The 27,253-nt window shown below is 36.8% G+C and overlaps 5 protein-coding genes across 12 annotated transcripts; 2 read left to right on the top strand and 3 right to left on the bottom strand.

Moving 5' to 3' along the window:
• The first annotated feature begins 1,181 nt into the window (after positions 1 to 1,181).
• LOC105141648 (ubiquitin fusion degradation protein 1 homolog) lies at positions 1,182 to 4,956 on the top strand. 3 transcript variants are annotated; one of them, XM_011048945.1, is made up of 11 exons: positions 1,182 to 1,295; positions 1,389 to 1,426; positions 1,765 to 1,825; positions 1,930 to 2,007; positions 2,385 to 2,409; positions 2,500 to 2,532; positions 2,618 to 2,739; positions 2,857 to 2,987; positions 3,516 to 3,739; positions 4,133 to 4,392; positions 4,503 to 4,956. In XM_011048945.1, the coding sequence occupies exons 3-11, from the start codon at positions 1,823 to 1,825 to the stop codon at positions 4,596 to 4,598; spliced, it is 972 nt and encodes a 323-aa protein (XP_011047247.1). In that variant the 5' UTR covers positions 1,182 to 1,295; positions 1,389 to 1,426; positions 1,765 to 1,822; the 3' UTR covers positions 4,599 to 4,956. The 3 variants fall into 3 exon arrangements, with proteins under 3 accessions (XP_011047247.1, XP_011047239.1, XP_011047230.1); XM_011048937.1 differs by lacking the exon at positions 1,389 to 1,426; XM_011048928.1 differs by lacking the exon at positions 1,389 to 1,426 and having other exon boundaries at positions 1,765 to 1,824; positions 1,926 to 2,007.
• Positions 4,957 to 5,737: 781 nt separating this feature from the next.
• Positions 5,738 to 10,186, bottom strand: SULA (NAD(P)-binding Rossmann-fold superfamily protein). Of its 3 annotated transcripts, none has more exons than XM_011048966.1 (13): positions 9,881 to 10,177; positions 9,726 to 9,802; positions 9,547 to 9,613; positions 9,203 to 9,262; positions 8,890 to 9,008; positions 8,389 to 8,433; positions 8,193 to 8,271; positions 7,760 to 7,821; positions 7,547 to 7,649; positions 7,129 to 7,189; positions 6,766 to 6,836; positions 6,112 to 6,251; positions 5,738 to 6,032 (listed from the first exon to the last, which is right to left on the bottom strand). In XM_011048966.1, exons 1-13 carry the CDS (start codon positions 9,930 to 9,932, stop codon positions 5,931 to 5,933), a joined length of 1,038 nt encoding a protein of 345 aa, XP_011047268.1. In that variant the 5' UTR covers positions 9,933 to 10,177; the 3' UTR covers positions 5,738 to 5,930. The 3 variants fall into 3 exon arrangements, with proteins under 3 accessions (XP_011047268.1, XP_011047259.1, XP_011047275.1); XM_011048957.1 differs by having other exon boundaries at positions 9,726 to 9,779; positions 9,881 to 10,172; XM_011048973.1 differs by lacking the exons at positions 5,738 to 6,032; positions 6,112 to 6,251 and adding an exon at positions 6,407 to 6,512 and having other exon boundaries at positions 9,726 to 9,779; positions 9,881 to 10,186.
• A 481-nt stretch (positions 10,187 to 10,667) lies between these two features.
• Positions 10,668 to 11,224, top strand: LOC105141684 (30S ribosomal protein S31). The gene has a single exon (XM_011048984.1). The coding sequence runs from the start codon at positions 10,719 to 10,721 to the stop codon at positions 10,989 to 10,991; it is 273 nt and encodes a 90-aa protein (XP_011047286.1). The 5' UTR covers positions 10,668 to 10,718; the 3' UTR covers positions 10,992 to 11,224.
• Positions 11,225 to 14,055: 2,831 nt separating this feature from the next.
• CIB22 (LYR family of Fe/S cluster biogenesis protein) lies at positions 14,056 to 16,672 on the bottom strand. The gene is made up of 6 exons (XM_011048997.1): positions 16,411 to 16,672; positions 16,281 to 16,322; positions 16,052 to 16,133; positions 15,526 to 15,581; positions 14,759 to 14,831; positions 14,056 to 14,286 (listed from the first exon to the last, which is right to left on the bottom strand). The coding sequence occupies exons 1-5, from the start codon at positions 16,537 to 16,539 to the stop codon at positions 14,790 to 14,792; spliced, it is 351 nt and encodes a 116-aa protein (XP_011047299.1). The 5' UTR covers positions 16,540 to 16,672; the 3' UTR covers positions 14,056 to 14,286; positions 14,759 to 14,789.
• A 1,313-nt stretch (positions 16,673 to 17,985) lies between these two features.
• Positions 17,986 to 26,094, bottom strand: LOC105141698 (kinesin-like protein NACK2). Of its 4 annotated transcripts, none has more exons than XM_011049018.1 (16): positions 25,693 to 26,094; positions 25,323 to 25,500; positions 24,637 to 24,727; positions 24,339 to 24,587; positions 23,517 to 23,606; positions 23,336 to 23,436; positions 23,135 to 23,248; positions 22,977 to 23,058; positions 22,833 to 22,900; positions 22,643 to 22,708; positions 22,427 to 22,551; positions 21,311 to 21,647; positions 20,552 to 20,656; positions 19,487 to 20,455; positions 19,059 to 19,405; positions 17,986 to 18,549 (listed from the first exon to the last, which is right to left on the bottom strand). In XM_011049018.1, exons 4-16 carry the CDS (start codon positions 24,556 to 24,558, stop codon positions 18,222 to 18,224), a joined length of 2,952 nt encoding a protein of 983 aa, XP_011047320.1. In that variant the 5' UTR covers positions 24,559 to 24,587; positions 24,637 to 24,727; positions 25,323 to 25,500; positions 25,693 to 26,094; the 3' UTR covers positions 17,986 to 18,221. The 4 variants fall into 4 exon arrangements, with proteins under 4 accessions (XP_011047320.1, XP_011047336.1, XP_011047311.1 ...); XM_011049034.1 differs by having other exon boundaries at positions 19,059 to 19,384; positions 25,664 to 26,094; XM_011049009.1 differs by having other exon boundaries at positions 25,664 to 26,094.
• Positions 26,095 to 27,253: the final 1,159 nt, after the last annotated feature.

Below are 27,253 nucleotides of genomic sequence, written 5' to 3' on the forward strand. Positions count from 1 at the left end.
CAACAACTCAGGTGGTTAGAAATTGAGCACGATCACTTTTAGTTTTCGGGACCAAATAACTAATTTTTCAACTAATTTCTGACTTGCAAGCACATAAAAGACTCACGAAAAGACGCATGTGCCCTTAAACTTGTCCGAAATCAGTCATAAAACGAAGAATTAAATCGAGGTCCAAATCTTCCACAGGCTCAATTTCTTTTTTTCGACCAGTTTGAATGCAAATAACAAACAATATTCAATTTTTTTTATTCGAATGGAAGATTTAAACACCAAATTTGATAATTTTTATATTCAGAATCACGATACACAGTCACTTTTTCTCTACACCATTGTTTTTCAGCTATTACCTATCATTCAGGAACTAAAAAACAAATAAGATGAACTTGTAAATAAATAAAAAAAATAAAATAAAAATAAAATAGGACCAGGCCTATTGTTTTCCTTGCATTACAGCCTAGTCCCTTTTTTATCCAGCACTTCTATTGCGATTTCAATACGAATTCCATCTAACCAGGCCATTAAATGATGTAACTGAAGATAAAAAAATTAAAAAAAAACCCATGATACTTCATTGTTTATATAAACAGTACAGCACTATAATTAAATCCAGTTCTTTTAAAATTGCAGGCAATTTTTTGGTGGTAAATCATGGATTCTCCTCGTGTTCAAACTAAATATTTTCCATACCCAGCCCAATAAAAATAACACAAGGAACATTGCAGCAATGATTCAAGAAACGCTGTAGAAATACTGATAATAATTGTTTCATATCAGTTTTGACGCCCGTCCAATGCTTCCCATCATTTATTGCATCTTTATTGATAATAATAAAATCATAATCACATTCAGGCACTTTTTTTCTTATGAACGCAAGCAGGCATATTTGGAATATGATTATGAGGACTGGCCACGCTGGAGGGTTCATGTTGGCCAATTCCATAAGATTGACAGAATCAATCTTCATTAAATTTATTAATGAACAGGACATTGTTTTTTTCAAGAAAAATACCTGCAAAATTAGCACTGCTCAGTTAAAAAAAGAAGTAGACAAACACTTACTAATTCTGGTTCTAGGCCCAAGCAGGGTGGCCTTTGAGGCCCAGTAACAGCCCAAACACATGAACATACACGTGGCAGACAGTGACGTGGCGTGAGCAGTACGCTCAGAAGCGCATCTTAGTCTTTCTTTCACCTTCAAAATCATCATTCATTCCCTTGTTACGCAATCCTTAAGAATTCCACCCCTCCTCTCCAAATCCAATTCTCAAAAGAAATTCCTAGCCCTCGTCAACCAGGTAATTCCATTCCATTCCTTCTCTTATTTCTCTCTCTTCCTTTTTTTCTCTATAGTTTTTATTTAATTAACCTAAGATCCAACGACTTTACAGTTATCTTGTCCTCTAATCCAACCACAGCCGAATTTAAGGTTGTCATGTATAATTATGTTTTTTCTTTTTAAAATTTGGCTTCTAAATTCCTTAATTCGAGCTAAATTTTAATCTTGTTGCTTTTGGAAATATACATTGAAACAATTTTTGTATTGTTTTAACACTGAAGAGAGGGTTTTTTTTTTTTTCTTTTAGAAAAAAATATCGTGATTGAATTTTCCATCCCGAGCTCCTTATTTTGAAATAAATTCAACCCCCTTCATATTACTATTGTTTCTGTTATGGGTTTTAATAAATTTTGTAAAAGCTGTGAACTTGAGTTTAATTGATGTGCATATTCGACTCACACTTTTTGGTTGTCGTCTTGTTTGAATAGGGAGCGTGAAGTTTGTTTGATTGTTTTGTCGGTCTATTTATTCTACTCAAAGTACAAGATGGTATGTTTTACTTCATGATGATCACGCCTTATTCGATTTTTTTTTATTGAAAATTGGTGCTTAAGAATGCGCCTTTTTTTTTTTTTGTGTGTGTGGAGTCGCAGTTTTTCGATGGATATGGATACCACGGGACATCGTTTGAGCAGACATATCGATGTTACCCTGCTTCATTTATTGAAAAGGTTGGATTTTTTTTCTCTCTTCCTTTTGCAGCTATTGAAGTTCACTGATATGACTTTGAGTTAGTCAGGAAAAGAATGGCTGACTATCTGTCTGTTTACTAATTGACATTTTCCTGATCTGTGAATTGTGAGGCTTTAAATTTTATGGCAATTATCTACTTATTGGGGAAAGGCATTGTTTTTTGTTCTGCAAATGATCAAGTAGATATAATAAGCAGTAGCTGAACTAAGCCCCCCCCCCTCCCCTACAGTAGGATTTAGGATATTCCATATGTTTGTTTCTACCATTCTGATTCATTTTGAGCCAAGTATTATATGAGCTATTTTCAAAATAACACTCTGGTGACACTGATTTGATTTTCTTCACTGCCCTGCAGCCACAAATTGAGAGTGGTGATAAAAGTAAGTCTTCAAAATCATACTTAGCCATGCATATTTCTTTAATTTATATTATATCAACCCCATGATGTTGATTTTATTTCTGTTGTTCAGTTATAATGCCTCCCTCAGCTCTTGACCGACTTGGTTAGTTGTTTTAATAGTACTTTAGATTTTGACTTTTGGATTGTGATTGAGATCTATAATGCCAATTCTGGACAAAAACTTGCAGCATCCCTGCATATCGATTATCCAATGTTGTTTGAGCTTCAGAATGATGCTGCTGAGCGGGTTTCTCACTGTGGAGTTCTGGAGTTTATTGCAGAGGAAGGCATGATTTATATGCCATACTGGGTATGGATTGGAATTTATTTGGCGTATTCTTAACATATTTATTTTGATTTTATTTTATCCCACTCAAAGAACAAAGACATCAAAATCGTCAATAGCTGATCTTTTTTTTCTCTCTAGATGATGGAGAACCTGCTTCTACAAGAGGGAGATACAGTGCGAGTGAAAAATGTTACTCTTCCAAAGGGAAAATATGTTAAATTGCAACCTCACACAAAGGACTTTTTGGATATATCCAACCCAAAAGCTATGTGAGTTCGTATCTTAGTGTTTGATTATTAACAAATGTGTACTCTTGTCATTGGAGCAGCTCTGGTACTTTAATGTCTGTAATCCGAGGGGTGTTGCTATACTAGAACCTTTAACATGCATTTGTAGCCTAAAAATGATCCAACCAACCTGGTTGCAGGAACTTTCCATTGAGATGTAATAAATATAAATGAAACCGTTGATATGCAATTGTAATAATCAAATAGAAAGCATTTTGCCATTCTGAGTTTTCAGCCCAAAAAAATAAATTTCTTACATAAGCTCAAGTATTATCTTCATATTTTTTGTTAACTTCATGATATGTACTCTGGTTCTCTCTTGTCAGATTGTTTTTTTGGTTGGAAACTCTAGGATTAGTGGATGGCTTTGCAGAAACCATTTTTTTTTCATTGTCTCACTGTTTCTCATTTTCTTGTTCTTAAACATAACCTGTATGCCAATCTCTGTTATGTATGTGCATATCTAAGGTGGATATCCTATAATGTGACTGGACATCCTTTTTCATGCAGCTTAGAGACAACATTAAGGAATTATTCCTGCTTAACCACCGGGGATAGTATTATGGTGGCCTATAACAACAAGAAATACTACATAGATATCATAGAAACAAAACCTTCAAATGCAATAAGTATCATTGAGACGGACTGTGAAGTGGACTTTGCACCTCCCCTAGATTACAAGGAGCCTGAAAAGCCTGTTGCATCTGTTCCTCCAAGCAAGGCAACCTCCCAAGGTGCATTTATATCCACTCCATGAATTTGTTTTGTAGTATTGAGTTGGTTAATTTGAACAAGTACAGTAGTCATATGATGTTGGTCTAACTCTTCATGCTTTTACTGACCTATTGTCTTTGTATGCTTCTTCACTCATCTGAGTAAACTGTGTCTTCTGCTCCAATGGCTGGAGCAGAAGCATGGAATGATCATACATTTCTTGTGTTTGATAAAAATTATGCAATGCCTACTTCAGCAATAGTCATTTCGCAAACATAGAAGGCAATTGGAAGATTTTTTTTGGATGAAAAATGCTCATGTGAAATGATCGAATAATATGAAATTTGATGGGCAAGTTGTAAAGATGGTTAAATTTTCATTTTAACAAAACCAGCCATATTTAATTCTTGCAGCTGAAGAGGTTCCAGCTGAGACCGAACAAAAATTTAATCCCTTTACAGGAGCAGGAAGACGCTTGGATGGGAAACCTTTGAGCTATCAGCCCCCTCCTGCATCATCTTCATCAGTGTCTAAAGACAAGCAACCTGCTGTTGCTGATGGCAGTAGGCAGTCATCTCTGGGGTCTAGCTTACAAAATACTGCACGCAAGTCTCAGGGGAAGCTTGTGTTCGGGTCCAATACAGGTCGCACTCCTAAGGAAACACACAGGGAGGTACTTTTTCTTCCATTCATCATTTTGAATTTAACTGTCAACCACACAGAGCCAATGTGAAAAGGACGATACCAAAAAACTGTTAATTAATTGTTTCTTTGATTTTGCAGGAATCTGGAAAAGAGACCAAGCAAGAGCAGCCTGAAAAGAAAGAAGAGACGAAATTCCAGGCATTCACTGGGAAGAAGTACTCATTGAAGGGTTGACTGTATTGTCCAACAATCGGTGCCTCATCTTGGTCATACATTGCCTGCCCTTTCTGGATCAGATAAAAACAATAGGACTATATGTTGATCGGAGATGTTGTATCATCAAATGATGGTTAGTATGTTCTCATCAGGAAAAAGGAGTAATGTTGCGTGCTTGACATGATTGTTAAGCTTCCAATTGTACTTGCAATTGTGCCTTTTCCTCTGTATCTTCTTTCTAAGTAGAAACATTTCTGTGCCACCCTATCTTCATAATCTGTTCCAGTCACTAGACTCAAAAAAAAAAAACTCCATCGGTTGTGCTTTGGGGAATAAAATGGTAACTTTAGGCATGATCTAGCCATGTTGGATGCTAGTGGTTTGCTTCAAGTGGAATAATTGCGGGCTACAATTACAAGGTTCATTCCTTAATGGGCAGAAAACATTTGAAGGTGGGCCTGGTTACTGTATCCTGAATCAAATCTATGGTATCCTAGGGTATGCGAAACAAGTCTTGGCATCGACTTTTTCTTTGGGAAATCTTTAGATGGCGACGTAGGTGACATTAATTTGGTAGAAGGAAGTTGTTTCAGTTATCGCATAAATCTGTTGGATCTTTCGATGGTGGAGAAGCTGCCAGTTCATTGTTAATCTTGTTAACTTACCTCGAAATTTTTTCTTTTACGATTTCTTTTTGGTGGGTCTTTAGCAGTCGCCCTTGCCTGGTGGAAGTGGGTCCCTGTTGGTTCGAAAGGAGGTTGGTTGCTTTCGCAATTCCTCTGGAATTTTTTCACCGCAGAGCGGCCTATGGTAAGGATTTGGCAAGCTATTCATTATGCTAGTGATATAGAATATAGTTTAGCTGCCATCCTATCAGTGTTCCGTCGTTCCTTGAACAGTTGACCTGCATTTCAACTGGAAGAATTTCATAACCATGGATGATTGTTATCTCGTCTTCCTCATGCTAGGCTACCAACCTTGAAACAAAACACCGAGGGGCTTTGACTGTCAACCTGTCGATAACTCATCTTGCATGAATCATATTTGGAATTTGGAATGCAATAACAATAATTTCTCGATTTGGATATATTACTTGGTGGGGGAGAGGCTTTGAGAGACGGTAATCGCGAGGAACCAAAGCTGCAACGTGCAGCAAGTTACTGCCAAGAATGATTTAACATCTTATTATTAGAAAAAAATTGCTTTCCAAGGGGGCAAAACGCCATGTTTTCTTCGCAAATAACATCATTCATGGAAACTCCTAGATCTCAAGTCCCAAGTACGTGCCTCTAATGATGGTAGAAGCTAGATCCTCGTATCAAATAAAGCCACAAATGAGTTGTCTCGCTCTCATGAAAGAATGGTTTTAAGAGCATCTTTCACTTGGGGATATTTAAACTGGAAACCTAACTCCTTGGCTCTAGTAGGAAGTACCCTTTGACCATCCAGCACCTGCAAAGAACTCAATGTGCCTGTTTCAGCATGGTGACGTGGAGGAAAAAGAGAGAACAGAAAGTATGCAAGTCCTTACCACTGAAGCACCTTCTCCAAGGACTGCTTTGAGGGCAAAGTCAGGTACAGGAAGCCACGACGGCCGGCCCATAACATTTCCCAATTGTTCACACATCTCAGCCAATCGAACAGGATTTGGAGCAGTTCCATTAATGACTCCTGAGGTTAGGTCAGTAGAACTGAGTTCAATTATTGTGAGGTTGTACATTGAAGTGAGCATAGGGTCATGTCCAAACAAAAGACACCATTACCATGGAAAGAAGCTCATATGAGAAGGAAGTGCAATCGCAGTGGGATATGCACCAAGAGATCCATAGACAAAGAAGTTTAACTCCAATAAATTACTGCTTCCACTCAAGGAATACAGATCTCAAACAACTGATTCATAGAAATAAAGGACCCAATTCGAGTTCCAAGTTTCTACAGTACATGAATCCAAAATGCCAGATTATCTTGAATGGAATGTGCAAGAGTGCAATATCAACGTATCTTACAATTTAATAAAGAAGGTTTAATGGAAGAAATCATTAATGTATATATTTTGTTGCCCCTGTAATTGTGCCCATCAGAACACAAGTAAAAATATCAAACTTTCTCAGCAACAATTCATTGCCCTTATTTGCCATGTGAAATCAATACAAGAAATTTGTTGTTTAAAAAAAGAGAAGATTACCTTTATAAGATGGATTTGTTAAAGCTTCGTAAATTAGGTTCACAATATCATCCAAGTGAATCCAGGAAAACCTGCACAGGTACAAGAAGTTCATCACGGGTCACGGTACTGATTGCTTATGATTGAAATGAACTGATTGGCTTAAAAAGAATTTAGCAAAAATATCTTCTAAGTTCTGTAGGAGAAATAATAGGAAAAAAAATCTTCCACAGGGACTTAAATCTCTGCAATTATGCTGAGGGTCGTTTCGATCCAGAAATAGAAGGCTGATGACTTCTCAAGAAAATCTTTCCTCCAAAATGCTAATCAGATGGAGCTTTGGTAGCAGAAAGTTTTGTTTACTTTCTAAAAATAGTAATTTACCATTGTTGTCCAGAGCCCAAAGGTCCACCAGCAAACATCATGAAGAGAGGGATCATTTTAGCTGCAAGGAAACAAGCCATTACATGAAAGAGGCAGGATATCATTTCAAAGAACCATTTGGTGAATGCTTTTATATCTTAAACAATTCACAGTAGGAACAATCCGTTCTATGCAGTTGAGAAATAAAGGCTTTCTTTACCTGATCAAATGACTTCATACAATGTATGAAGTCCTCAATGATTGTATCTGTTATGTGATAGAACAACCCTGACCTATAGATTAAGTTTTAGCAGTTCTCTACAATTCTATATGTAGGATGATCCAACAATACTTGAACTCAAGTTATATATCAAGAAGCTGGCAATGCACCTGAAAGTCAGCATGAAATGCAAGTAAAAGCATTTGGAAGATTGAGTACCTAAAGCACCACCATCTTTGCCAAGGACAACACCAATGCGGATAAGAGCTAATCTTACATCTTTATTTACTTTGAAGGCTGTTGCTTCCCATTCTCTACATACCTGAAAAGATATGTGGGGGTTTGATGTCTAGATTTACATGTAGCAGAATAAACCAAATGGAAAGCAACTATTCAGTAGAACATACAGGCATTGAATCATGCCTATGTTACCTCAGCCAAGTAGTCATTTCCCGATGGACTGCGCTCGTCAAAAATTTGTGTTTCACTGCTGCCTGAGCATTTTTGAGGGAGGAAAAGAAAAATATATTATGATCCATTCAATTTCTTGTGAGTGAATATTAAAAAACATTATGGTTCATGATCTTTCCAGTTCCACTTTTAAGTTTCGCCCATAAAACAAATGACAGTTTTTTTTCTTTTTGCTGGTTAATTTCCTTTTGTAAACATCTGCATGGAAAAGAAAAAAAAAAGACTGCTAGCAAACCAACGTATTCCAGGTTAATTGCATAACAGCACTGAAATTGAATGGAAAGACAATAGGAATATATCAACACAATCCCCAAGTAAAACAAGCAAGCAAATTTCGAGATGACTATTTTAGAGGAAAGGTAAATGAGATGTCAAGTGATCAATAGAAACCAACCATAGTAACCAACAGCCGTTGCGCTAACCAGGACAGTAGGCCGAACTCCTTCGGGTGAACCATTTATAAAATCTACAACCTTCAAAATCAGTTATAATGTGGATGAAAAAACAGTAGAGAGAACAGACCCCGTGTTCAGAATAATTAACAAACTCTCCGGAGGAAAGGAAAAAAAATGACTGTCTAAGATATTTACCTTTGAGGTCACTTTGATCCTGCTTTGCTTGATCTCTTTCTTGATCTGCAAGACAACAAGAGCTGATATAAGACCTTTTAAGGTAAATTGCAATTTTTTTAATCCATAAGAAAAATATGTACCACGTCATAATTCAAGTAAAAGATAAATTGATGCTTATAGTGGAGCTGTTTCGGACATGAAATCATGACAAATATATTTTCACCGAATGCTATTAATCATGTCTATTGTGAACACTGTTCACTTTATTTAATAAAACAGTGCCTTAAGCAGTGTCTACTTCACCATAAAAGTAATAATTAAAATCGGAACTTGAAATGTTCAAGAGCCAGATCTAGTGAGAGGCTGAGCAAACAACTAATGCTTTAACAGCCTGAGAGAAGAAAGCGACATATACATGTAGAATGTAGAAAACATCTTGATCATTATGCAACTTCTCAAACTAATCGGGCATTTATGGAAAAAAGGGATGCACTAAGAGATGCAGTGAGCATTACAAACCTCAGGTGACCATCTTGTACTAATAGGCAGTCCAGCCAAATTTACAACAGGATTTGAACCTTGAATGCAGTCTCTCCAGTCTTTCTCCTCCGCAATCAGAATCCCAGGAAATTCCTTGACTACAGATTTCAGGCAGTAGAAATATTCTTAGAATTAAAACATAAGAAAATAAAATAATCAGAGCAGTACCGGACAACTGTGATAGCTTATCTGAAAAATATGCTTATTTCGGTGGGGAAACGTGAACTTTTTATCAAAAAATCGCAAATTGTTAAAAAATGCAGTACACTAGAAGTATTCATTACCTTCTTACCCGGAAATATTAACTGAGCTTTCGATCTTGAACGCGTCAATACACGAACAGAATGTTTATCTGCGCACAAATTACGTTGTTGTTAAGCAAAATCTAGCTGAGCTCATTTGATCCCCACAAATATCATTCTGACTTAACAGTTAAATCTCAACTGATCATCAGCTAAAATCTAAAAAAAATAAAAATCAACTCCAAAATAAAATTTCAACAATGGAAACAGTGGTTTTCACTTTGCACCAGTCAGCTATCTCAAGAAGGTTAAGAATTAAATGCTAATTAATTGTCAAGATGATGAAGTGAATGACAATTAATCTTGAAAAATTACAAGAAGAAGAGAAATGAACCTGCGTGCAGTCTTTGCACCAATCTTTTACCAATAAATCCAGTAGCTCCAGTTACTGATACAGTCATCTGATTTCCCAACATCAAAGTCTCCGAGTAATCAAACCTCTCATCTTACATCATATTCGAAGCACAAAATTAATGCATTCAACACTTTATTTATCTAAAAGAACATATCTACCTTCTGGGATTGGTCAGAGGCACAACACACCCTCAATCTCTGAGTGCAACGAATCTGCAACAAAAGATAGCATACACCTTGCATAAGCAAACAAGAAATGTCAATACTTCAAAAACAAAGATGAAAACACAAAGTAGAGTGATTATAGAACTAACTGAAAAGACTTGAGGAATTTGGAGTGAAGAAGTAGAGATAGAGTTGCTCCATGTTAAAGTAGTAGTTACTCTATTTGACAGCGCCTCCATTTTCACTACTAAAGGCAAACACTTTGCTGTCTCTGTGTCTGCGGCTATAATGATGGGTTTTGATCCATGAATGAACAAAACTAAAGCATTGTCAGTTCATTGATCCTCGTGTTTCATTTGGAGCCACAGCAAGTATCACGTCATATCCATCACCCGTTATTCTTTGGGCATCCAGATTTTGCCCATAAAATTCCAACAATCTACCCCAAAATTGGCCTATAGCAAAATGAGAACCAGCAGTCTCCAAGCCACCATGCTCCGAAACACCGGGTCTAAACCGGCTGATGATATATATATATAGTAAAGAAAGAAATGGCCCATCAAATTAATCCAGCCAGGGTTGTCGGCGACAACAAACTGGCCCAATAGATACCAGCTCTTTTTATAAAATAAGATAAGCTAAAGATCTGATAGGCCCATTAGGAATTAGAACTAAGGACTTTGGATTGGCCGTTAAAGCCTATTCCTATTACAGAAGACCCTGAGATATGCCCACAAAAAAAGCCCAAAACAGCTTCAAAAACTGGACTTTGAATCGGTTATTAAAGCCAATTCGTATTGCAAAAAGAGCTTGAGACATGCCCACATAGGAGGCCCAAGATAATTAGAAAAATTGGACTTTGAATGGACGAGTAAAGCCCATATATATTACAAAAGGACCCACGGAGGCCCATGCACTGAAAATCCACTAATGAAAATAAAAGCCAGCACCCTTCTTTACTTCACGGAAGAGGATTGTCAGTGAGAAATGGCGACGGTGATGCAGTGGTGCGGCGCAGTAGCGAGGAGGGCGATGGTGGGTCAGAGGTCGGCGGTATTTTCAACATCATCAGTATCAAGTGGTGCACTGATGGCGCCGATCCTTTGTGGAAGAGGGGACAAGAAAACAAAGAAAGGGAAAAGATTTAAAGGAACTTATGGAAACGCGAGGCCAAAGAAGGAGAAGAAGATTGAAAGAATTAAAGATAAAGTTGAGGTTCCCAGGTCCACTCCTTGGCCTCTCCCTTTCAAGCTCATTTAATGAACATTATAAATTATTTATTGTTGCTGTGTTCTCTTTTTTAATTACTGAAATGCTCGATGTTATTTGTAGCAGCTGCCCTTTTTTCCTTCTTAGAGTTTCGCGTAGTTAAGAATATGTACATTTGATGTGGGTTCTTAATGAATTTATGTTTTGTGATGAATTCTGAATAAAACTACTGTTTCTTTTGGGTTTGGTATGTTTTAAAGGGGCATGGATTCCTGTTAATTGGAGATGAATCCTCGTAGTAAACTTGAACGTTGTAATTAAAATTTGCGGTTCTTTATTAGTGATGATGTATGATTGGTTGCTGATGTTTCGTGTCGAGATTGTGGAAGTTCCTGATCAAGGCCAGTTATTTTGTTATTTGTTTTAGAGATAGTTTAAAGTTGCAAAGAGTTTTGTCGAGCGCAAATGTCAAGTCAATTTAGCCAAGAAAGAAATGAAATGTGGGTTTGTAGGGAACTGTAAAAACCACTGGCCCCAACAAGAAAGTTATCAGGCAACTTAGTTTCTCCTTAAAATGATTGGTGTCTCAAAGATGAAATAGGATAATCTTGGTGATGGTAAATATCAGTTTTTGATACTTCTTAATGCTGATTCCTGTTAGCTGTTAGTGCGAAAACTTACGTAACTTAGGTTTGATCTTTTTTGTGATTGGGAGAAAAAATTGACTACAAGAGGGCTATATTGATGTGAGTGGATCTAGAATTCTAGATGTAGTCTGTAGTTGCTGTACGAAACAGAACCTCGGCACCACTGCTTTAGCCTTGATGAATGCAAATTCCCCGTCTTCTATTTTTCTTTTCTTTTTGCTGCAAGTGGCATAGCAAATCCAGTCCTGGCCCTTTGAGTAGAGCAACTTCAATGACGAGCTAAACAAGTGTCCATTCCAATTGTAATGGTTAATATATAGTGTTTGCTATCTTCTTTAGGTTCCATTGCAAACCTAAATCCTGTTTAAATTGGCCACCATGATGCTATAATTCAATAGATAGTCCTCGTCTGTCTCCCTCACCTTGTCGAAGTGGGTTTGAATGAACAATAGAACATAGAAAGAGGAGATAAAGATGGTGACCGGAGAGAGTAAACATGAAGGAGGTTTAAGAATGGTGATGATGGAAACCCTAGGGGGTGTAAATTAACTAGTCAGCCCTGGTTTGCTTCCTTAGAGATTATCAATTTGAGTCTCATAAATTTTAGGGTTACTAGAAGCTTACATGGTAGTTAACTTAGTTTTGAAAAATTAGTCGAGATGTGTTTAAGCTGGTTTGGACACCCACAATTATTAAAAAAAAAAAGAACAAAAAAAAAAAGAATGGTGATGATGGAAGCTGACAAGACATGCGGAAGTCTTGACAGAACCTTTCTTAAAAGAATGGTGATGATGGAAGCTGACAAGACATGCGGAAGTCTTGACAGAACCTTTCTTGATCCCGTTGTTTTTATGCTTTGATAATATAACGAAGACAGATCTAGGTCGCTATATTCTGTGTCTATCTCGCAACCATTTCTGTTGGCATCTGTAATAGGATAGAATTAAGACAGTGTAATGATGCAACTATCTGAATTAGATTGCCCCTGTTCAGATATGTAGTGGTGATTGTTGATTGATTTTACTTCAAACCACTCCCACAACTTTGTGTGTTGCCAGATGAAGACCCCCCCGATAAGTATTACATTCAACATTAGTTCTCAAGATTTGTAATTTCTTGTCCTATTCTAGGACTAGGACCATCACTGAATTAGAACAAGATACCTTGAGGGGGATTTTCTGAGAGCCTAACTAAACAAGATTCTGAATGCAATCTGCTTTGCTACCTTTATGAATTCCAGCTTCCTCCTGCAATCGATCTGCCAGATTTAGAAATAAGCCCGCAACTATTGCTATCCCCAGTATCAGAGGCTAGAAGCCGAAGAGCACAGTTACAATACAAAAGGCCCAATCAGAATAAGCAACGTCAGTTACAATACAAAAGGCCCGATCAGAATAAGCAACGTATCTGCTTGAATGTTTTGCAAGTTTGAATCCACTACAGACTGCAAATAGAGCATTAAAGTGGCAGCAATCGACAGGGTTATTCGCAATTTTGTTGCATGTACGGCAGCAGCACCCTAATGCTTTATCTTTCACATTTCCCTCGCTGCCTTGTCATTCGTAGGACAGGGCAAGAGAAATAACTGAACCCAGAGGGGCTGATGTAAAGAATGCTTGATACAGGGGCTGGCTCACATTTCTGCCTAAATAAAATGCACATGCATTAAAAAAGCCAGTGTATTTTTCTCTGACCAAACGGATAAGCAGATTATGTGTTCTTTGCATTTGTTGCTGTGCTAGACATCGCTTGCCTCCAGTGTGACCCAACAAATTTGAAAGCCATGTTCTCATTTTATCTTTCGTGAGGTTTACACTCATTTGGTTCTTGTTTGATGGGTGTCATTGCTAATTTTTTGCAACATTATGGAGTACTTAAATAAAACTCGTTTCCTGCCATTGCTGGTACAGTTTATACATGATTTCATGGCAGTAAAGGAAAAAACATGACGCTTGCTTCTCATTGAGAGACTCAATAAGCAAGCTTCAAAATAATTCGCTCACTTCGATTCTAATGATTGCATTATTGAGCTTTCATTCCATAACCAGACGCCAGTAACAGAGAGAGGACCAAAGTCCCCTCCATAATCGCACCTGCATTAAATTTATAAACAAAAAAAAATAAATGCCTGATCAACAGCCTTTCCTAGCTCCCCTCCTCCAACGCCTGTTAGACCATGCCAAATCTACTATACCTATGACCAGTTTCAAACCCTCGGTTAATGATAACATTAACAATATTTACTGGCCGTTCAGGAAGAAACAATCGGCTGTAGACCTATCAGGGTCAGCAGCGCTGATGATTTTCTCCAGATTCAGAGATGAAGTGCTCAGCAGTATTGGAAGGTCATGCGGAGCACTCTCCATCCTAAAAAGGCTCGTGAGTTATCACCCAAGAGACGAGGGTAAGAACCACACGCAGGTGTCCACCTCCTGCCCTATGCTTCTCTGTTACAAAATATGGAAAAGACGCAAATTAAAAAAAGTTATTATTCACTTGAAGGATTCGTTTTCAATCCAGTTATGCACCATCTCATGAATACTTGATGCTTGCAGGACACGAACATATGTTCAGAGAAAAAACAAAATACACAACAGTGAAAAATGAGAACCACAACAATGTCCACTATCTGCCTTGACTTGAATTATACAAAGCGGATGCTGGCTTTGATTTCTGGAGCAGTCATAGAACACCTCAATCTGCACAGGAGACAAAGAGTCAGCTATTGTAAGAACATTATGGCCCCAACTTCACTGTTAGAGGAATGAACTTGCTGAGTTCCTAAAGAAGCAACATGCTAGGTGAAAAAACCATTTTCAGGAACACGATAACAGGAGATACTATAGCATCTCCCAATTCATAAGCACAACACAACTTGGTGACTGAATAAAATCATATGTAGGTTGCCCAGCGAGCAAGCCACATTGATCTCCTTTCAATCTTATAATCACTATGATGCGGAAAATTACAGGAACAATTGCACCAAAATACCAATTTGGGGAACAAAAAAGAAGAGGTTACGGCCATCCCAGATTCATTTCATTACCATCAAACCAGATTGAGGAGTGGCAGCTGGGAGTGGGCCAGCAGAGATACAATCTGACATAAGTTTATTGAAAAAGAAATGCAGCCACTAACACAATATGTCAAGCAAATGATTATAGTGCTAACCTTTATTTTTGCATGTGAAAAAAAGAGGTTTCTAGTCATTATCTTCTCGGCCATAGTTATATACTATCTCAATCTGCAACACCACCAAATAATCAGAATGATACTGAAAAAATAAAAGCACATAAAACATAACTACCTTAATGAAGTTGGCACCAAATATCCATCAGTAATCAGTGTTATTATCAATTGAATCTTAGCAACTGTTCACTAAGATGCACAACAAATCTAAAAACATGGCAGTGCATTCCTTATGAAAGAAGCCCAGATGCCCCCAGGAACTACACATTTTAAGAATATAGGTCAACCTAATAAGATAATACTTAAAAATAAGAAGCTCTGATCTTCTTTTATGTATACACCCATCCTCCAATTTTTTTAACACAGCACATGTTCAGAAGACTTGTACCAGGGCCAATCACGTATAAATCCACCATGTTAGGTTTGGATATAGAGATTATTGATGCATCTCATATATGACACGGTGAAGGACAATGTCCTTTATTTTGAAAGCTAAACCACAATGAATGAAGCACAATATTTAAACTATCTAATTTAGCTACTAAACAAGAAAAAGAAATCATTGATCGGGTATCCAAATTCTAACATCCACATATATGGTGCCAATGCATATAACACAAGAAGCCAACAAAAAGGAATTGACTAAAAAGTTCCATGCCATCCCCAAACAAGACAGCGAGTAAGGGCGGGTGAAAAGAAAAGGTAGAACAACTAGAATAACGAATTAAATAATTAATCATGTTCGTTACCCCTTCAGGTGGAGTTGGGTTCCGAGTGAACTTGCTGCCGCCAGGAGCCCAAGGAACTGTACACAAATACCATCAGAGCCTGACAATGCTACATATAACCTTAAAAATCATTTCTTCGACAAGAAAACTTCATAAATTCTCAAAACCACATGAATCAATTACGTTTATAAAGACATAACAAGAAAAAAAAAAAGGTATCCTATTTAACACCTCCCTCCCTCTTGTATGCTCCTATACTTCACAATTCCACTGCATCATACATGCCAATGAAATGCTGCCAACTAGAAATGATGTTACTTCTTTTATCTTTCATTCATAATTTTCTTGAAATTAACAATCTGTTAAGACCCAAAGTTTGACAAACTGAATTAAGCCGCGGTCAGTCCTTATCACTCTCCTCCCTTACATAATTTAACACTACTCTTAATTCAACCCGACCTTCCCCAAAAACCACAACCCAAACACGGAGTAAAAAAGGATAAGAAAAGGCAGTAAAATGTGAAATAGAAAATAAAAATTAATTTACCAATATAAGGATCAGGATGGCGCCACTTATTATATTGCGCCTCGCCATCTGCTATCATCCTATCGATTGTATCTGGATCTTCCTATTCCAATTCCAGGAAATAAAATACATATTAAAAAAATCCTGAATAAGTTACCTAATTAAAAAATTATCACCCTAAATCACAGAGCTATACCGCTAAATTAAAATGTCCAAAACATTTTTTTTCCAATTAGTTAAGAGAACGAACCACGTGTTTGTTATTCTCGAACCTCGCGCGGAGACGATCGGCCTGGTTACAGCAGGGGAAAAAAAAAAAAGAGTTAATTTATAAGAAGATAGAGCAGTGAGATCTGATTGAGGGATGAGAAACGAGTTACATCTTCGTAAAAGAGGTGGCGATGGACGGCCCAGTTAAGAGTGTCTTTGAGAGCACGGCGGTAGAGGATCCTCACTCTCTCCTTCTGTGCTGCTCTTCGAGCGAGGTAGCCCGCTGCTGCTACGCTCATTTCTTTTATTTCTCTTGTTTGGATCTCTCTCTCTCTACAGCGTTCTTCTTACTTTCTCACTGCAGAAGCCAGGAGAAAATGCAATGCTATCTAAAAGAAAAGTCAAACGGCATCGTTTCCACTCCATAAGGACCATGACCATTTTCGATAAAATTTACTAATATCTGTAACCTAGAAATCGCCAGCTCGCCATCCATTGTTTCTTGTGTCCTGGGCCTAAAGACCCTTAGAGATTTTTCTAAGCGACCCGGCCCTTCCCGGCACATGAACATATGCATTCAAAATATTTTTTTAATTCTGGACTTGTAGAAATAATTGTGGTGTACGTAAACTGAACAGAATATTTATGTTAATTAAAATATATATATATGTATTTTTTTTTTAATTTTTTATTTTTTTATGATCGATCCGTTGACCAAAAAAAATGTATAAAAGAGATAATTCGATGGAGTCTCCTAAAATATTTATCTCGAAGTGAATTTCTTCTGACATCAACCATAAGGTGATTGATAATATTTTAAGAACTCGATTGAGATTAAAAAAAAAATGGTGGTTTAATATTTTTGAAACAGTGCTCCTCCGTCCCATTCATGCGGAACAAAATGAATTAGGGTGAGAGCATAAAATTACACTGACGATGGTAAATAATTTTTGTTAGGTTATGTTAATTTTTTGAAAAGTAATTTTTAAAAATTTACTTTAAATTTTTTTATGTTTATTTATTATTCAAAAATTAATTAATAAAACATATATATTATAGTTAAATAAAAATCTAATTTAATTTCTAAAAAAATATTTTTTAAAAAAATCTAGATGGAAAATACTTTATAAAAATTAAGAAAAATTTAGAAATGTTCATATTATTTGTTAATTAATATTTCTAAATTATATCAAATTTTATTTTCAAAATTTTAATTGTTATATATATTTTGTTTTAAATATTTATTTTTTAATTTTATCTTCTAAAATTTAATTTTTATATTAACTTTAATTTTTATGTTTATTTATTATTAAAAAATTAATTAATAAAAAATATTTATTTTTATGTTTTAAAAGCATTTTTAAAAAAAATTAAAATTTTTTAGTTTTTTCTTTACTTTAAATTTTTTTTACAAAAAATATTTTGATGTATTTTCAAATAAAAAATACTTTTAAAAAACAATCATAACCAAATATTTTATACATGTTTTTTGCTATACATAAATCACAATCACAATTTTTACTAAACATATCCAATATCATTAAATAATTTATTTTTAAAAAATTTATTTTTTAAATAATTTACTTTTTTAAATATATTTTTTCAAAAAAAATAACAAATAAACACTTCCCAACAAATAAACAAACCTTAATATATTTACATTTTCAATGTCGTACATTTACATGTGATAGTCAAAGTTATAAATTATGCCTCCAAGCTCCAACGTTAAAATAGTCATAACATAATAACTATCTAAAAAAGCGTTACAACAAATTTTAAAAATATAATAGTAGATTTCAAATGCACAAACATGAACAGAATGGGCAAAGCAAAACCCAGTTCAACTTCTAACATGATTCAAGCTTCCTGCAATTTTTACAGCTCTAACAATGGGAGAGGATTTCATCCATGAAAACAATGATACATGGGCCTGATTCAACAAATCACATCTCCAGTTGTGTTACATGGCACAAAAGGAAGCCTACAAAAGGGATGACTTGCTGTATGTCCATCCCAAGGACCTTCGCTTTGTGCTTGAGTTCGGGGGAGTAAAACTAAGCCCGAACATCTCCTTGAGAGCTTGTCCCTGTTCCACAAATCTAACCAGCTTTGCGACAACGGCAGCACTTTCCGTGACATGGTTAATGTCCTTTGTGTTGCTCCATACGCGGTTTGCCAACTGCAACCTTCTACGCTTTGAGTTCAGCGCAATACCCCACTTCTTGTAAAGTCTGATTCTCTCTTCTTCTGAAAACCTCTTGTTCATCAGCTTGCTTAGCATCCCTCTCTCACGATGAAGAGCCTTCAAGCTGCTTTCCCAGATAAACGTATATTAGTGTTGCAAAAACTTAAAGCAGATCTATGTGCCAGGGAAAAAAAAAAAATCTGGGCACCCTGTAATTTTCAAGAGGGGAACCGTATGGATTCCAGATAACATTGAAGTGCAGCCATTCCGTACCATGCATTATCATACCCAACACCATTCTCTCTTATTAAGTAATCAAATGTCTTACCTAACAACAAAGGCTCAAAAGGTACTCCTTTTCTGGTATTGAAAAGGAAAAAATAATAATTTGCATCGCAGAGCCACAAATTGGTAAGGAAACTACTATTAACACCAATAGTGTCACGAGCTTCCGAAAAGGCAACAGAAAATTTTTTGTTTTTTGTTCTCCTTGTTTCTGGTTAGGTTCTCTTGCTTTATTGGCAGATCATGTGAGATATACATGCTGGATGCATTATTGGGAAGCAAGTTTCAAAGTTCCCAATACATGTGAAAACACATATCGAATATGTATGGATGAGAGAGAGAGGTTACCTTGAAGCTAGTGTGATAGCCCGACCACCTCCCACACCCTGATTTCCCTGAGAAAATGTTTCCTTGAGGAAGGAAAGTCTCCTATGCTCCACTTCCATGTATACGGAATCTGTTGGATCACCTTGAAAGAGCAAGAAAAAGTAAGTTCTGTGGATCAATGACACATTGCAAGTTTGCCAGAGTTCCAGCATTGCTCTCTGCTGTCTCTCAAATTCAAGAGGCCAATTGGGAGAAGTTTTCAAAGATTCATGCATAGGATCCAATCCTATATCTCTTGAACTCTTTTCATATTTATCAGCCATTGTCGATGCCTCTGTCTCCTGAACCTGTTGTTCAATCAAACCAAGCTAAAAGTGAATCTTGAGAGAAACTCGGTCACAAAGAATGCAACTTCAAGCAAAAACACTGAAGAGAGAGAGTATTCTCACCTGACCATCAACAAGTTGCTTCTCATACTCCTCCTGGGCCATCTCCTCCATTCCTGCAACAAAAGTGTGGATGCTAGGAATGTCCTCATCTGCAGAAGTCCTGATGCTCTGTGCTCTGAAGTCATCTGTGCAAGCACTTCCGAGAGATGACTGAGAGTCATTTCTTGACAATATTGTAGCACTGGCACCAAAATCAAGTGGAGGAATTTTCCTTCGGGGTCCTGCTGGTCTCCCCGTAAATTTCTTCCCAGATCCATTAGGTGGTGTGCTATCAATTTGTTCTGCCTTCTCAAATCCAGGAGAAGGGTCATTCATGAAATTCTCTCTACAACTCCTGCTCCTTGTTAAGTTCAGGTTTCTAGAAGTAGACATATCAGCTGCTGAGGACTGTGGAGATGATTCATCAGGGTAAGGACTGACCAGAGCATCAATGGTCCTTTGCACATGATGCAATCTCTGCTCCAACACATTATATCCATTTTGCACGTGACTCCCTTCTCTATCTCTATTAACTGGAGGGGATATTCCGGTACCTGCTGTGGCTCCATCCCTGAATGCTGTCAAAGCCAAAGTTCCTTCATTCTCACCATTTGATACTGAATGGTGTCTGAAATTGCTCCCGTTCCTTATCCCTTCCATTTCAATACACTGAACTTCCTTGCAGTAGTCATCAGCATCTTCTTCTGCAGCATCCTCTAGACTCTGAGATGAATTGTATCTGACAATCTTCTTTCCTATTGACATTGGAGGAGAAGAACCATCAGATGGTTTATCTCTGTCGGTGTTGTCAAGAAGACAGTAGGGTTCCTCATCATTGCTCCCATTGTCTTCACCATAACAAGCAGGGCCAAACTTTCCAGCACCTCTATTCAGATAATGAGGATCACCCATGGCTGATGATTTGGATACTGAACATTCATTTTCCCAAGTATCCCCTGCTTGCATATTATGACAATGACTGATGCCATTCTGAATTAAGAGCATGAAGAAATATTTAACAATTACAATTGGAGTGATATCATCAAACATGTATAGTGACACTTCCAGGTTAGTTAGTAAAAATACCTCCTTTCTTGAATTTTGATCATTTGCAATCACTCGCAGCAAATCCTCTACTCGAGAATGAGCAAGATCCCTTTGGTTAGTCAACTCTCTAATCTCCTTCTCCATCTGCATGAAAGGAACCACTTGATAGGGTGTAAGTCGATACATAATGTGGCAATCACATAGAATCTTCTACACTATATGTCATAGCATATCTTTAAGTTTTGCTCATCCATAAAGCTCAATCATACAGATTAAGACCATCTATGCATTGAGGAAATTAAATAATCCTTTGGGCCAACCAATGGCGATGGGTTGGGGTGGGTATTTAATGTGGCAGTCACGTAGAATTCTACGCTATATGTCATGGTATATCTTTCAGTTTTGTTCATCCATAAAGCTCAATCATACAGCAGAGTCTAGGCAATGCAGATTAAGACCATCTATGCATTGAGGAAATTAAATAATCCTTTGGGCCAACCAATGGCGATGGGTTGGGGTGGGTATTTGTGTAACCACAGCTGACCCAGAATAACCACAACCATCAGAATATCAGATTTTCTCAATAAAGAAGCTATCGACACATTCTTGATTGAGAGATGATTGCAATACTTCCACTGGTAAAATTTATTGGCCGAGTTCAAAAATGGAACTTTTGATTCTGAATTGAAAAATCAACAGTGCCTAGTGTCTGAATACCTTGGTTGGTATTAATTTTTTGTTCATCTTTCGCATGGGTAAAGCATTTTGCAGAAAAAAGTTCAGAAAAAAAATAATTACCTTTTGAATTTGAAGATCTTTCTGTCTCAGTAGAGATGTGTAATCACAAGTTGAGGAAGCAAGGTCAGGACTTCTCAACTCACTCTCCAACCTAGCCACCTCCTTTTGCAAATGCTTAACCAATGCCTTATCAGACATGACCACATTGACCTGTGCTTTTGTAGTAACTTCCTTTGCACAACAAGCAAACAAAAGAGTATTTCTAGATTGCTCAACATGGCTACGTGCAGGGCTCAATGTGCAGATGATGGCAGTTCTAGCATTGCCACCCAATGCAGGCTGCAATAACCGTGTCAGCTTAGAATCTCTGTAATTGATGTGTCCCTGCCTCCTATTACTGCACAAATCATTGCATCAGCCAGATATGAGATGTGATTGCGTGAATCTATAAATTGATAAGATTTCAACTTTCAATTTACACCAATTGCAGAGAAAAAAAAGGCGGCAAAGAAAATCAGTAGGAAGGGGGGCAAGATAAAGTCAAAGCAGCTTTGCATGATTCGTGTGTAGTAACCCTAAACAGACACCATTAACAAAATGCTCAGAACAATGTTCCACATCACTCAGTACAGTTCTAAAGCAGCTCGTATAAAAGGTGTGTGCCTCTGTGTGCATGTGCCTCTGTGCTCCAGGGACATTTGCTTGTATTTTTACTTTCACGTGATGCCAACACGGTTAATATCCTTTGAAGCACGCATGAGACTAGCCAATTTTCCTATATTCATTTTTAACAATCTACATGACACTTCACCATTTAGTACTTACAGAAATAACAAGCAAGATAGTTGATGGCAGTATTTCAACCACAAATTTGACATCTAGACTTATCAATTTTTTATTGAAAATTATACCAAAGTTAAAGCATTTTCAAAAAAAAAATAGGATTATGAATGATCATGACAGAAAATCGAGTCCTATACAAATGCTGAAAGAAACTAGATTTAGTGCCTGTGGCAATTACAGATTAGTTAGTGAATATCAGCTAAGTTAGAAAATCTAGATGCAGATGAAAAACGTCAAATTATCACCACACTGCAATAACCACATGCTTTAGCCACAATTAATTATGTCACAGACACAAAAGCGAGCATTGAAAAGAAAATAAAAAATAGCCACCTTAGCTTGCGAATAACGGTTCCCAAAGTCAGTAAACTTCGGTTAATGTGGGAACCTTCTTTTAATCTTGCTCCAGTGGATAGTGCCTGAGATGCGCGCTCTCTTCCTGCCAAATCAACAAAATTCTGCACCAAAACCAGAACTCAATTCTGTTATTAATATTTTATTCCTACTTAATTAATTTCATGGGTGATAAAAAGTTGAAATGATCCGTACCACAGTGGCAGAAAGAGTGGTCGAATTTTCCTTGCCCAAGAATTCACAAGCAGAACTTTCAATTGTCTGCGAGAAATTAAAAAAAATGGAATAACTTCAATAACTCCAATTCAAATTCCACACATTTTCATTACAACTAGATGCTTGTACAATTGTGTACTATGGAAGAGGTCAAAGGAAAGGGGCATACTAGTCTAAGAATTTGATGGGATCTGGAGCTTTTCTCATTCAAGGACGTCTCCCCTATCCGTCTTTGAGCTGTTATAATACCACAGGATAAGTAGACACACAACACCACCCAATAACAACAGCAGGACTTTGTACAACGCTTTACCTTCACAAACAGAAAGAAGCTCCTTTAGATGATCCCAGTCCTTTAGTGTTTCCTCAGTGGCTTTCTCAACTACAGTCCCTTTCTGACCAAAACAGGAAAAAGAGTCAGACCAGTTCGTCAACATATTTGTGGAATCTAGAAAGGATAACAACATTCACCTCTGGATCATCCAGCAGTCGAAGTGGAGTGCTGTCCGTGCTAAGCAGATCTCGGATAGCTTCATTGTATATCTCAATTGCTGAGAACTTCAAGACAAATACTCTTTCTTCATGCTGTGATGTTAAAAATAGTTATACATAGGTTGGAATTAAGAAAACAGAAAGGAAACAGAAACAGTTTTAATTAGAAACTTTGATTACCCTATGTATATAGTCAAATATATCTGCTACTGTATACTCAGTTATTCCCATCATGGTGTATGTTTTTCCACTGCTCGTTTGCCCATAAGCAAAGATACTTGCTGGAAATAGCAAAAGTAGGTGAGATTTCTTCGCTTATTGGCAAATAAAGTGACAAAAAGAACTTGAGCATCATACTTACAGTTAATACCGCTGACAACTGAAAGGGCAGCTTCCTTAACTCCTTCCTCGTACACTTCCCTTGTAGCATTGTCACCTCGAAATACTCTGTCTATCCCCAGAACATGGGCAAATGAAATGAGATGAAACACTTAAACAGAGAATTATGTTACTAAAAGCTGGCTGTTAATTCAAATTAACTAACTTCTATAAAGTTTGATGCAATGAGATGCACACTAAATTTAAAAATTGAGCCAATGGAAGAAGCTATGACCAAATTTATACATGCCATTAGTGCTTTTGGCACACCATTGTTCACAGTGCTCTAACTATCTGACAGTGGACTGTGCTTAGCAAACAGTTCACCGCTTCTGAGGTCAGGTCAGGAGGGTTAACCAAAAACAAATGATTTGGAAGGCCTCATGATAAATGATATGTAAGGTAGAAAACCCACCATGGGTTTCCCTTCTGTTCATTGACCAAGTTGATAGCCTATAAGCAAAATGAATTAATCCAGTCTTAAAAACATCCTTGCTTTTGTTATGCAAGCATTACCAAGTACAGGGAACTGAAAAGCTCTCCAGGCATATTGTATAAAGAATATCTGTACAGAATTAGCTATATGTTTGACATGATGATCCTGGAGACATTAAATAGCTACCTATAATTTCAATCTGACCGAGCAAATATTTGCCAGAAAATAGAGTTGCTCTTGGTGTATGATGCCAGATACCTCACAGGATTAGACCCAAAAAACATGAGGGCCTAGCCTCATTAAGAGGGACATATCATTCTCATTTTTATTTTTGACACCAAAAAAAGGAATCACGGAGCATCTCCTTACCAAAAGTATAAGCTGATGGAAACGTGGAGCCTTCACGGAGGGTATTCCGGTACAAGATGGTGGTGTCATTGATGCATTCCCAATCTGCAACTTCATTTGCCAAAATCTCCTTGTCGCTCAAAGGCCTCAACCTCACCAAAACAAGAATCTTCTCCTCGCGGGCACTCGCCATTTGCATCTTCTCCATCTTCAGCAGTTCTTCCTTGCCAATTGATCCCATTCTCCCACTCCACGCTTGTTCTTCTTCTTAACCCGACGAACAAAATTAAAATGAAATAAGACCCATAATTTTCAAATATTCTGAAACGTAAGGAGACAGTTTAGATGTTTAAAAAAATTGTTGTATTTGCCTAAAGGACAGCGGGCCCATCATTTTACTTTGACAGTCCCTGCAATAAGAAAGCTAACCATAGTAAGAATCTAACAAACCCAAAACATAAGTAAGTACCCATAAAACAAGCAATTTACAATACATATCAACAACAACGACAACAATTAAATCTAATCATCGTTTTCAACCAACCACCCAAACAACCTTTTAAAATCACAAAAAATATCTAAATAAATAATAAAAGTCCATAGAAGATAAAGACTTGAAACTACAACAAGATGCTGATCTTGGATTTCTATCTAAATCACCCTCGCAATAGATAACAACCAAAAAACAAGCATCTGCATTATTTAAAAATTGTAAAAACAAACAAAACAAGAAACAAACCTTTAGAAAACCATATTTAAATTTCTAGTCTCTTCCTTAAAAAGTGGTTCCTAACCAGCTACAATGCCTGAAAACTAAGAAACAGAATTCCATAGTTTTTTTCTTGAAAAAAAAGAAACTTTCAATTCACAACCAGAAAAAGAGCAGCACATATCAGCGACTAAACTAGCACATGGTCCCCGTCGACATAACATATTCATAAATACAAGCTCGTGCCCATATATATGTATATAAAATACATAAATATACGGATGCAACATACTTACAAAGCATGGGTCACTGTCATGAAACGGTAAGTGAACAGAGTTGAAGCAAGCAATGCAGCTCAGATAAGATACTCTACATTTCCTCTTGCAAAACGCCTCCGTTTCTGCTTCTCTCTTCTCTGATCTAAAGTGAGAGAGTATTTACCTTCTCCAAATCTCAAGCTCTGCAAGCCCGCAACTGCAACAAGGAAGCCAAAAAGAAATCAGTACCAAAACGCAACTTTTAAAAATACTACTAATCAGTTGAAAAAAAAAATTTAAATCCCCCGAATTTCACGCATTTAACTGTTAACAAATACAGCGGTAAAAGAAAAATTACAATTAAAAAAACTGTTTTCTACCTTGAAGGAGTCAAGACTAGTAAGCGTACATGAGTTGATTAATCAATTTGTCTGGTGTATTTAGTAAGCGCAGATGAAATAAAATGATTTGATTTAGCTGCGCTTGAACATGAACTGAAACTTGGTTTTGAAGAGAAATTAAAAGATAAGAAAATGTGAAACTATTGCTTTACGCGTTGCAGAAAAGAAAAATGTCAGTCAAAAGGAAGGGTAAATTTGGTATTGAAAGACCAAACCGAATGGAACAGTACAAATCGGCGAGATTTTTCTCCAACAGAGAGAGAGGGCGAGAGAGAGAGAGAGAGAGTCAGCTTTGTTCAGTTTAATTTGGCTTGGTTGAGGTTCTATCTGTCAACGGGCAGGAAAAAAAAGCTGTATTTGTGACCCTCTCTCTCTCCAGATTCTGTGTCAGTGCAGGGCAAATCTGATGGAGCGTTCTGCTATCGAAGGTTTGTTTGTCAAGGGCAAAATTCTTTTTTGCCCCTTTTGATTAGTAATATTACACTTTGGTCTCTGTAGTTTGAGACTTCTTGGTTTTAGTCGTATAGTTCCTAATGGTTTCAGTATGGTCCTTGAATTCATTAAATAGTTGATTGTAGCAAATAGTAAGCTCACCTTTAGAATCATTATTTTATAGTTTCATATTTTAAGAGTTTTATTGTTTCATGTGAATAGGATTTGGGAATAAAAAAATTTAAAATATTTAAAAATTCACACTCGATTAAACGCCATTAACCAATGTTCAATGGTAGGTGAAACTATTTTATTTTTTTCCTTTTTTTTTTTAGAAACTCCCAGAAATGGGGGTCAGTAAATAAAAAAAACCTCAAAAAAATTGGATTGTGCTAACTATTGAACGTTGAAAAGGGTAGTCCTGAAGATATTTGAAACATACAGGGCTATTATTGAAGACATTTAACATATAAGTGTAAAGGTGAAATCATGGTGAATATACAAGGTCTAAATTGAAGTTTACCCTTTTGCGAGGCTGGAAGGAAGTCACGTGGGGATAGGGGTACGAGGGTTGGGTTTTTTCTTGTTCGGCGCCACGTGTATTCGTTGTTTTGGAGGGGCGCCAATCAATCGTCCATGACTGCCGGCGTTGGACCCCTTGTTGATGTGTAGTGAACGAACGGTTAAGAAATGGAGGGAATGGGTAGTCGGTGTGAACAGGGAGTGATGAGTCGGCTACTTAATTACATTAATTATCATGACATAATTAGACTGCAATTAATTAAGTAATGAAGTAAATAACCCCATGTAATTCAATTTCTACTATCGTGTTTCTCGTGTATAGATTTTAAATAATAGGTAAGTATCTTCATACTTCCATGCGGTGAATATTGAGTTTCGAATATGATATTTATTATTCAAGTATTATTTATTATTTGATATAAAATAAAATAGCAATATATATGTTACATCAATATAGAGACATGTATATTACATCATATTATATTAAGAAATTAAAAATATTTTATATGTGTTTATAATACAAATGCGAGCACATGCAGGGGCGGTTGATTCGTGAATGATTGTAACCAATAGCAAAACGAGAGGAATTCCAGATTCTTCTTTTGATTAGGTCAA

Source organism: Populus euphratica, unplaced genomic scaffold (genome assembly GCF_000495115.2).
Source record: "Populus euphratica unplaced genomic scaffold, PopEup_1.0 scaffold3.1, whole genome shotgun sequence".
NCBI classification, from domain to species: Eukaryota; Viridiplantae; Streptophyta; class Magnoliopsida; order Malpighiales; family Salicaceae; genus Populus; species Populus euphratica.